This window comes from Erigeron canadensis, chromosome 9 (assembly GCF_010389155.1).
Source record: "Erigeron canadensis isolate Cc75 chromosome 9, C_canadensis_v1, whole genome shotgun sequence".
Taxonomy (NCBI): Eukaryota; Viridiplantae; Streptophyta; class Magnoliopsida; order Asterales; family Asteraceae; genus Erigeron; species Erigeron canadensis.
In genome coordinates, this window is record NC_057769.1 from 32,125,975 (window position 1) to 32,137,827 (window position 11,853).

At 34.2% G+C, this 11,853-nt stretch overlaps 1 protein-coding gene and 1 long non-coding RNA gene across 2 annotated transcripts; both read right to left on the bottom strand.

Moving 5' to 3' along the window:
- Positions 1-444: 444 nt before the first annotated feature.
- Positions 445-1,825, bottom strand: LOC122583899. Its single transcript, XR_006321345.1, has 3 exons — positions 1,691-1,825; positions 932-1,043; positions 445-729 (listed from the first exon to the last, which is right to left on the bottom strand). It is a non-coding gene; the product is annotated as an uncharacterized LOC122583899 (long non-coding RNA).
- A 532-nt stretch (positions 1,826-2,357) lies between these two features.
- LOC122582666 (NDR1/HIN1-like protein 3) lies at positions 2,358-3,424 on the bottom strand. Its single transcript, XM_043755091.1, has one exon. It carries the CDS (start codon positions 3,334-3,336, stop codon positions 2,599-2,601), a length of 738 nt encoding a protein of 245 aa, XP_043611026.1. The 5' UTR covers positions 3,337-3,424; the 3' UTR covers positions 2,358-2,598.
- Between the last annotated feature and the right edge of the window lie 8,429 nt (positions 3,425-11,853).

Here is an 11,853-nt window from a genome sequence, read left to right on the forward strand (position 1 = left end):
CAATTTGAAGAGGCTATCCATTTTAATGTTGTGCTTAAGGTTGTTATCAAGTTTAACAATTCTTTCCCACCTATGAACGCGGCGATGCTAAGCTTTTGTGGGCAAACGGTCTAGTCCACCAAGAGGCCGGCCCATGAATAATCAGGGACCAAAGTGCACCTGGTTCGGTTTCAAAACAAGGGAAAATACATGTAATGTGATATTTCTCCGTTCAGGAACTACTAAAACTTATATTAAGGGATATTTTCATCTTTTTTTTACTCCAAGTTGAGGTTTTGTCTAAAGCGTTTGCTTCCATTATCTTTAGTTGTGGTTATATATCAGGAATATACTTCTAGCTAGTAGACTAGTGGTAATATATATAGTGGCTCAACAAACATGACCCAATTAGTCTTTACATGTTTTGACCAGATACCTTGCGCACGTCCATTTTGCAGCTTCTAATTGGTAGCATAAGATATAAACAAGTTTGTCACTGATGACTCGTAACAGGAAGTGATAAAAGGTTCAGTCATAAAATGTGGCACAAAGTGAATTCCGAAGCGACTAAGATAATGCGGTGATGTGCATGATTCTTCTTCAAGATACTATTATATTTGCCGTGTTCTCTGCAATCAAACAATAGGTATGTAAGGTCAGCGACCCACAGTGGCTGATACAGTTTTAAACCATTTGGAGGAAGGAACGGACAGCGACCCACAGTGGCTCCATTTTGGCGATTTGAGGCACCTATATGAAAGGTCAGCAAATACAATGTTTAGTATAAAAAAAGAAGTAAATTTTTAAATGGAATTTTCTTATACACCGTCTGGCTGGAAACATGAAAGGAAACCCATTGTGGCTTCGTTCTGGCAATTTTTGGCACTTCCAAAAGTACTAAGCTCATGTGGCAGCTACCGACGTACGCACAGCAGCACAAGTTAGTAGTTACCTGTATTAAAGCTCAATGTACAAAAGCTCGAAGATACAATGACAAGTGGTCGGATCTTTTTGCCCCGTATGGGTTGTGCCAAGAGTCATACTTGTGGTTGCACTTGTACGAACTATATATCGGGCAGAAAAGAAGATAAATCAGACCATGTGACGGCTTTTGAAATTATAGCAACAGAGAAACAATGATAGTTTGGATTAAAAGGTGAATGATGTTCAATCATATTTAGACTTGATATGAAACGAGTTGACCTCTTGAACATGTGACAAAAAGTGACGGGTTAGACTGGATTGGGTAAATAATACACGATAACAACTTTAGATTTGATTGAACATCATTCACCTTTTAATCAAAACTAGCCACTTTAAAATCTTATAAATTCAAATGTAGCATAAAGCTATAGAGGTGAAAGATCCTCTAAAGTTGTTATCATGTATTTTTTTTGTTCTAAAAAAAATACACGATAACAACTTTAGATTTGAAACATCTTTTTTTTTCATAGGTCCAAACGGGTTCAGGTCAATACGAACCTAGCCAAAGTTATCACTTTAGCTTTTTCTAAAGACTATACATTACTTTTTAGACTTTTAATAAAATTAAATTTCCAAAAGCTATCAAAAGCTTGGCTTATTTAAATGTAACACCACTTTATTTGTTTGCAAGTATATTCAGTGCTATATGTGCTATTCATAAAGCTATAGAGGTGAAAGACCACCACTTTAAAATCTTATAAATTCAAATGTAGCATAAAGTAGTTACCTTATTAAGTATGAAAATGCCGTCTTGTTCCCTTAAAACATATTTAAGGCTGGAAACTAACCTATGTAAACATTTTAAGATGGTCATGAAATTTGTGAAAAACAATTCTAAAAAAAACCAGATTAGATCATGTATGTAAATTCAAAAGTTTAGTCATATCATTGATAACCCGAACAAAAAATATTATCTTTGTTATGAATCATATATCATATCAAAGTAGGTGATTTACTCAAATTACAATACTTTTTACACTAAAAGAAAGTTATCCTAATGCAAAAAGAATTCTACACGATAAGAAAGTTATCCTAATGCAAAAAGAATTCTACACGACTTATCATATTATGATTTTTATGTACTACGCATAAAATACATCTTTTTATCACAATATGGAAAAGAAAAATAAAAGCGTTGTTAAGATAAGCCACTATATGATTCCTTGGGTCCCACTTTTTGATATCTTTAACGTTACAATTCAAAAAGCAATCAAATAACTTGAAATTTCAAATTCTAATTCTAAATTCATATCTTAAACAACAATCTTTGAGTTTGGCATCATCATCTGCAAACACAAATAATCTGAAATTCTATTTGGATAAACGTTACTTCATTAGTAACAATTCCTAAACACCCCCTTATAAACAAATCAAAATTCTAATGAAATCTAATAAAGTAATCAACATATTGTTATACATGATCAAAAAACCATAAACAATTGATCAATTAAAAACATAAAAATAACCATAGTCTAATTCATAACATAATCATATTCACTAGTATCTCATATATCTCCTAATCTTTCACAAAAAAATAGCATAGCATCAAAAACTAACAAAATAAAATAAAAATAAAATTGATATACCATCATCATCAATCAATTCTTTAAAAACCATCTTCAAATTCATCTTTTTTTACCAATCAAAATCACATTTAGTCCTCTCAAATTTCACACCATCACTTTTAACTTTTTTACCATTATCACCACCAGTAAAAGGAACCTTCAATTCACAATCCAACTTTGGCTTAAACTTACCTGTTTTCAGCCACCAAACTTTAAACCTAATCTTCAATTTCAACTTCAAATCAATTTTATAAACCCCATCATTACTTTCATCATCATACTTAACTTTTTCATCTCCATTAAGCACAACTAATTTCTCACCTTTAAACACAAAACCAACATTATTATTTTCCTTCTTATGACCCAAATAAAACCCATCAATTTCTTTAGTATCAAACCGTTGACCATGATACATCCCGTTGACTTCTATAAAATCATAATACACCCCTAGTCTTTTGTTGGGGTTTCTAAAAGTCATGTTGACACCAACATTGTAATACAAGGTATTGTTTGTTGGTGACAGAGTGAATTTCGTCATGGTGACGTCATCGACGTGGAATTTCGGTACGTTTGGCCGGAAAATAAAATATAAAATCAGACCCACGATTGCTACGAAGATGGCGATAGTGATCAAGATTTGGAATATGAGGTTGAATATGCAGCTGCAGATGCAGCTGAATAAGCAGGTTAGTGGGTTGCAGCCACCGCCGCCGCCGCGGCGACGGCCGGAAGGACGGTGGGATGATTTGGTTACCGGTGGACCGTAGAAGGCGCCGTTGAGTTGGGGTTGGGCTGTCGATGGTGACATTGTTGGGAATTGAGAGATTATTGTGAGTTGGGGTTAGGGTTTTGAACATATAGTTATAGGAATTTGTGTATGTATTTGTAACGGGTGTGGAGAGTGGGGAATGTTGAGGATGCTTTATATTAACTTTTCGTATGGGCATTAGAGTTGTAAGTTGTGCAAGTATAGTTGTAATATTGGGATAGATATCATATATTTGGTATAGATAGAGTCAAGTTATTACGAGAATTAAATATTTATCAAAAACTGCGAGAATTATTTTAAACCATTAAATAATATTAATCAATGGTTAGTAAATAATATGTATTTAAAATAATAAATAAATGATTAAAAATTGTAAAAGGGTAAATATGGAATTAAAATTTGACTAAAAAATCCGTATCTTCCACGTCTCCAATAAATTCGGCACATACAATTTGATGATTCAAATAGTTACGTATTTGATTTCAAAATTTTATAATATTTATAAAGATTCTTTTTAATACACATAATTTTTCTATTTTTTGAAACGTTAACATAATTAACATGTAAGTACATATTTTTTTTTACAAAGTTCCCAAGTGTATTTGAAAACATTTATGCATGAATTGCGTTTATATGTGAACAATTTTTATTAACACATGTGTATATGATGTTCACATCTAAACAACTTTTATATACATATGTGGACGATGATGTTCACGTGTAAGCAACTTTTATATACACATGTGGACAATGATGTTCACATGTAAACAACTTCTATTTACATATGTGTATGATGATATATATACATGTAAAAATCTTTTATAATTTACACAATTTAATAAATTATTAATGTAATTTATGTTTAAAACTTTAAAATATAACTAATAAATTTATTAAAATTTAATAAACAATGAGGTAACTGCTTAATCTATTAAAATTATTGTTATGGACATAAAGTGTCAAATTTTCAATTTAGTTTTAGCATTTTATGTTTTAGGATTATAGTATCACGACTCATTTACAACAAGAACACGTAACAATTATTTTTATTAGCATAAATATTACATTATAATTAAACTAAATCTTTTTGAATAATAAGAATAAAATTTACGTACAAACTGACTAAGCTTGTAATCATAGAGAAAAATGGGTCAAACATTAATTATGAAGACATTTAAGAGATTCAATTAATTAAATCATTATTTATATTCATATGTTTATTAACGTACAAAATTATCCTGATCAGAAAAAGTTCTCGCAGTTTTTGACATTTTGTTGGTTCTCGTTTTATCTTTTTACGGTATAGATATACGTTATGTATGTAATTTAGATAATCTAATGGTAGTTGATAGAGTTGTATTATTGTTCAAAATGTTTTATAGTTATACTCCGTATAAGTTCGAATAATTGGATTTGTGCTTATGCTAGGATTGTTGGATAATTGATTAATTTATTTTTATTTTAAACCCAAAAAAACAAATTTTTTCATACAGGTTGGTTAGTTTAGTTAATTTGAATTATTGAGTTAAACTTGGATATATAACCTTTCATATGTCATTTTTTTAAACCATAAAATTTGTAGGAGCTATGTAACTTATTTATATTACAACAAATATTAAAAAAACTGATAAATCTAAACTCGGGTACATAACAACCATATATTCACTTTTCCTTTAAACAAATGTGAATTTCCAAAGCCCCCTCGCTATCTTAAAACGAGAGGTAGGCATTCAAACCAAGGTAATTGGTTATTTGGCTATCTTAACTGAACCATGTTGGAATCCTTGAGTTAGAAAGAATTGATATTAGTACATTTTTTTAATGTGAAGTGATAAAAGCTACAACTATTTTTAATTATTTACAACAATGTCTGCTTTATACAGCTGTATACTGTGCAGTAAAAATTATACATTTGTTGTAGATGACATTATTGGTAAAAGCATCAAAACAAATATTGTATAAATCAGTAAAACTATGCATTATTGATAAAAGCATCAAAATAAATAGTACAATTATTATGATCACTTCCCATAGGTAAAAGTAAAACTCTAAGGTGCGTTTAGTTTAAGAAAACTCTCTTGTTTTTCATTTTCATTTTCCAAAAAAACAAGGAAAACAGGAAACGCGTTCAAATTGTAATTTTTTAGAAAAGTTTTCCTAGAAAATGAAAATTCTCTTTTCCAACTTGCACTAAAATTAGAAAACTGTTTTTTTCAGTTTTTGTTTTCACTTTTCTATTTTCTAAACCTTTTATAAACCTAAAATTAGAAAACAAGTGAATTTGAACATGTTTTCTAGTTTTCTAAAATGGAAAAATGAAAACACCATCCTTTATTTTGAACGCGTTTTCAAAATTTTCAAAGTTTTTTTAGAAATGAAAAACCTTTTCATCTTCTAGAAAACTAGAAATGGAAAACTTAAAAACATTTTCTCCAACTAAACGTGCCCTAGTGTCCCAACTCCCACGCTCAATCCGTGGATCATTGACATCTCTCTCCACTAAAATACCATGACTAGTAGTAGCGGAATACTCGGCCCTCCCCAATGGCCCAAGTTATGTTGATAGTTTTGTTATCCCAATATATGTATTTGGTCTCCCGCAATTAGCCCACCTCTTAAATTAACCCTTATAGATTTCATTCACTCGCTAGTGTTAATTGGCTCAACTATGGAGATGGTAAAACTAAGTTACGTTTGTTCATCTCTCCGCTATCTATTATATGGTCAAAATATTACTTATAAAATAAAAGCAGTTATAGCTAACGAACTAACGCCATGAATTGCTAGCTCCTGTTACAGATGCCGAGATTCACCAATTTGCTTTGTAACTTTATATATCTCAAAGTTTTTTGTCAAACAGGCTAAAACCATTGATATACAATAAATTGCAAGCTTAATTGTCTTTTCGCAACAATCTGGTTAATTTTAAGCCCGGCCCAGTACACAAATTCAAGATTGCATAGTAGTTAGTATGTAATGAGGCTATATATTCATTATATTCGTAATTCGTCACAAGAAATAATATAAATGGACTACCTAGCTAGCTTATGCAAATTAAAATCATACATAAATTCTTCAAATAATCAATGACATAAGTTTCATAATCATATTCAAGATCGATACAACTCAGAAACAAGAAAAACCAATACCATATAACAATCTATATATATGCTAGTCATGATAACCAGTACTACTGTATATATCTCTTAGATGGATGATCTCTTTGATGAGTTCGCCATCACGTACCTTCTTCACCAATATCTACACTTGGTTCTTTCAAATTTCGCGGATGATGAAATCAAAGGAACCTTCAAATGGCATCTCACTTTGTGAGACTCCCTTGATCCCCAAAACCACTTAGACGTCAAATCAAACTTCATATGCACATCGATTTCATAAACATCATTCGTATTCTCCAACTTATACTTCGGCTTATCATCCTCGCTAAGCACCACCAAGCGCGCGCTCACCCTTAAACACCGTGTTCACATTATTATTTTCGCTCTTAAGCCCTAAATAAAACCCCTGAATCTCCGAATCTTGCGAATCGATTACCACGATACGACGTATGGGCTTCAATAGTATGGTAATTGTTGCGCACATGGCGACTAGGATTTCTAAACGTCATGTTAACCGCTAGATTACAAACTTATAATGGACATGTGATGACTTAATTTCTTCATTCTCTACTCTTATAAATTAATTGCAACTTTTCTAAAGCGACAAACTTATCTTATCTAGGCATCGACACACCAACATTAATTAGCCTTTCTACACCACCATCCCGTTGTCGTTGGCCCGACCCCAATCCCTCTCGAGATACAAATACTTTGAACTTCTAACCGCTCAGGCTCAGCTAGAAACTGAAATCAGGCCGAATCATTGTTGAAAAATTAACAATGTTCTTGTAATTTGTATTTTTATGCAGAAAGAAAAAAAGCCCAAGCCCTATTGGTGAAAATAATGTTTTTTTTTTTTTTTTTTTTTAAACTTGGTATCAATCATCAATACTTTGAAAAATATATAACACACACTCACACACAATTAATGCATCAGTAGATCCTTAATCGATTACAAAAACAAGAAAAAACTAATTAATCATACAAAAATTAATTCTTCAAATAATATATTCATTGACATGAGTTTAATCATATTCGATTACAGAAACAAGATCGAAAAAACTAAATAATACCAAAAATAGACTCTAGCCACGATTCCACATTATAATGACACTGGGTTCGTTCAAATTTGGCAGATGATGATGAAATCAAAGGAACCTCTAGATGGCACCTCACTTTGTAATTATCCGTCGTCTCTAAAAACCAGTTATACCTCATCTTAAAATTCAAATGCAAAACGATTGCATAAATACCAACCTCGTGCTCCTGATTATATCTCAACTTATCCTCCAAGTCACTTACCACCCCCTGCTGCTCCCCTTTAAACACGGTGTTCACGTTATTATTCTCGCTCTTATGCCCTAAATAAAACCCTTGGATCTCCGTAGTCGCAAACTCATTGCCATGATACAACGCATGGGCTTCAATCTTACGGTAATTGCTCCCCACACGGAGACTAGGGTTTCTAAACGTCATGTTGACCGCTAGATTGTAGTATAGCGTGTCGTTTGTAGGTGAGAGTGTGAATTGAGTGAGGGTGACATTATCAACATGAAATTTGGGATAGCTGTGATAGTATTAGAGACACAATTACACAGGTTTTAGAGAATGATGATACAAAGACTTGAAATGTTTTTTTTTTAATAATGAAAACTTGCATACATAATGAGGAGAATAAGCCACTATAAATAATAAGGAAAAGTACGAAAAGTAAGCCACTACCCTATAGACTTGGTTTATGATATCAATCACAAACACACAGCCATTATTCAAAAGACTAAAACGTGGACTAGATAATAACTGACAAACGTGGACTGGTAAACATGGACTTGACAAACGTGGACTAGTAAATAGGAAAAACAATAACTGACAAAGACTGATTCTCAAAAACCTCCTGCTCACGTGTCACCTTCATGTGGTGTGGACTTTGGGTCACTTTCAATACCTCCCCTTGATCCAAATTCCATCACTCCAAGCTTGTATCGGAAATAGACAAATTTTTCTTTTGACAAGGCCTTGGTTAACACATCTGCCAATTGTTCTTTTGTGTTACAGTACTCTAAAAGAACCTTTCCTTGCTCAACCATTTCACGAATAAAATGGTACTTTAATTCTATATGCTTTGTTCTACCATGCATGACTGGATTTTTGGAGAGGTTGATTGCTGAGTGACTATCACAGTAAATGGTAACAGGCTTGAACTTATGCACATCAAGGTCTTCCAATATTCGTTGCAGCCACATAGCTTGACAAGTAGCATTTGTAGCTGAAACGTATTCTGCTTTTGTACTTGATAAGGCCACCGAATTTTGTTTCTTTGAGTTCCATGTACTTACACTTCCTCCTAAAGAGAAGATGTTAGCTGATACACTCTTTCGATCATCTACACAAGCTGCCCAATCACTGTCAGTAAAACAAACCAGATCCATTCCACCTTTCTTTGTAAAATTTAGACCATAGCCAACTGTACCACTTATGTATCTCAATACACGTTTGGCTGCTCCATAGTGATTCTTTGATGGAGATTGCATAAATCTTGATAGAACCCCGACAGAGTAGGACAAGTCCGGCCGAGTATGAGTTAAGTAAATGAGACTCCCAACCAAACTACGATAGAGAGTTTCATCGACTTTGTCTTCTCCATCTTCTCGAACCAACTTGTCAAAGGAGTTCATTGGTGTCACTTCTGCCTTGCAACCTTTAAAGCCAAATTTTTCCAACAATATAATAGCATATTTCTCTTGACTAGATAAATACCCCACTTTCGGATTGCTTAACCTCAATCCCCAAGAACAACTTTAGCAACCCCAAGTCAGTCATTTCAAACTTTTCTTTCATTACCCTCTTGAACTCACTTATCAGATTAGAACAAGAGTTAGTACAAATAATATCATCTACATAAATACAAACATAGATAATATCACCTGTATCAGCCCGTTTAACATATAGTGTTGGCTCATTCTGGCTTCGAGAGTATCCATTGCTGATGAGATATCCATCTATTTTAGCATACCAAGCACGAGGTGCTTGTTTCAATCCGTATAGAGCTTTTTTTAGCCTGCAAACTTTTTCTTCCTCCCCTGAAATCTCGAAGCCTTCTGGTTGATGAACATAAATTTCTTCAGTCAAGTCACCATTTAGAAAAGCTGTTTTAACATCGAGTTGATGAAGCTTCCAACCTTTATGAGCAGCAACAGCCATCACAATTTTGATTGTCTCAAAACGAGCCACCGGAGCAAACGTTTCCTCATAGTCTATACCCTTGAGTTGAGAGTACCCTTTTGCCACCAACCTTGCCTTGTGCCTTAATACTTCTCCATCCGGTCCCAGTTTGGTCTTGTACAACCACTTTAACCGAACTACATTTTTACCTTCTGGAAGAGTTACTAGTTGCCATGTTTCATTTTTCTTAATTGCCATCAATTCTTCTTTCATTGCATGAAGCCATTCTTGCTTGTTGGAGGCTTCAGAGTAAGTAGTGGGAGCTATCGACATATTGAGAGCAAAGTGGCATTCATTGTTTTGAAGCTCATCATCAGATAACCCTTCCCCAGAGAGATAATCATTCATCCATGAAGGAGGTCTGGTTGACCTACGTGAGGTACCAGCAGCAGAAGAATCAATGAATGAGTTTTGTATAGGTAGTGAGTTGGTAGTGGGGTATGAGGGATTAGTTGGGTGAGTTGGTGTGATATTTGTTGGATTGGTAATGATAGTTGATTCAAGATTTGCAAGGTCTGAAAAAATGGAAGCATTAGAGGGTGGCATGGTACTAGTCCTTGTGTGTTGTCACTTTGTGTGTTGTCACTTTCAATTGATGAAAATGGATCATCATAAACATAAGTCAGATTGTTGCCATCTTCACCTTTCCAAGTCCACTTTTTGTCTTCCAAGAAAAGTACATCCCTTCTCACAATGAATTTTTTACTTTCTGGAAGATAAAGTCTATACCCCCTACTTTTGGTAGAGTAACCAATAAAGACTCCTTTTTCTGACTTTTCATCCAACTTTTGTCTTCTTTCAGCAGGAGTTTGTGCATAAGCTACACACCCAAATGTCCTTAAATAAGACACATTTGGTTTTCTACCAAACCATAATTCAGTAGGAGTTTTGTATAGCAAACCACTTGTAGGCGAGATGTTGATGTTGTGCACAACGGAGGCCACAGCTTCGGCCCATAGTGAGTTTGGTAATTCTTTTTCTTTCAACATGCTCCTTGTCATCCCCATGACAATGCGGTTTTTTCTTTCCACAACACCATTTTGTTGTGGTGTAAATGGAACAGTCATTTCTCTTTTGATTCCATGAGTTTCACAAAATGCATTGAACTCATTTGAACAAAACTCTCCTCCCCTGTCAGTGCGAAGAGTTTTAATCATTTTTTCACATTGTTTTTCAACAAAAACTTTGAAAACTTTGAATTTTTGAAAGGCTTCAGACTTATTTGCAATAAAATATACCCAACACATACGCGAGTAGTCATCGATAAATAACAAATAGTATAGACTACCACCGAGACTCGGAGTTTGCATAGGCCCACATATATCAGCATGGATCAATCCAAGTTTTTGTGCGACTCTTGAAGAGCGTTGAGGAAAGGGAAGTCGACTTTGTTTTCCCATTACACAACTTTCACACAATTCATTGGTGTTAATTAAAGGGAGACCATAAACCATGTGTGTATCATGCATGGTTTTCAAACTAGAATAGTTTAAGTGTCCAAACCTGTGATGCCATAACTGACTTGTGTTAACTTTGTCATCGGGTGTCACTTCTTCAACTTTGGAAATGTCAAGTAAGAACATATTGTTGCTGGAGACTGGAATCTTCATCACAGTTTTCTTTTTGGTCTTGATAAAACAATTTCTTGCTTCAAAGTGAAGTGTATAACCATTCTTCATCAGTTGTCCCACACTAAGAAGATTATACTCGAGTTTTGGAGCATAATACACATCATCCAGAATCTTATATGAGTTTTTGCCAATGGGGATTTTTACACTGCCTTTCCCATCAACTCCTAACTTCTTTTTATCTCCCATTCGCACTTCCACTTTAAAAGTCTTATCAAGGTAAGTGAACATGCCTTTACACCCGGTCATATGGTGTGAGCATCCCGAGTCAATAAACCACAGGCTGTTTGTTGCATGGTTAGAGGCACCATTCATGAGAACAAGTGAATCCTCATCTGGTACTAATGTCATAAACAAATGCTCTTCTTCGGTGTTCTCTTCTTGTTCAGGAGTTTCAGCCACAACATTTACTTCATTATCTTCATTGTACCAGCAAACCTTTTGGACGTGACCATATTTCTTACATATATAGCATTGTGGTACATTTCCTCGACCTCCAGTTCGTCCTCTTCCACGACCTCTTGTAGGACCACGACCTCTTGCAGTGCCTCGACCTCTACCGCGTGAACCGCTTGCCTGATCACCAT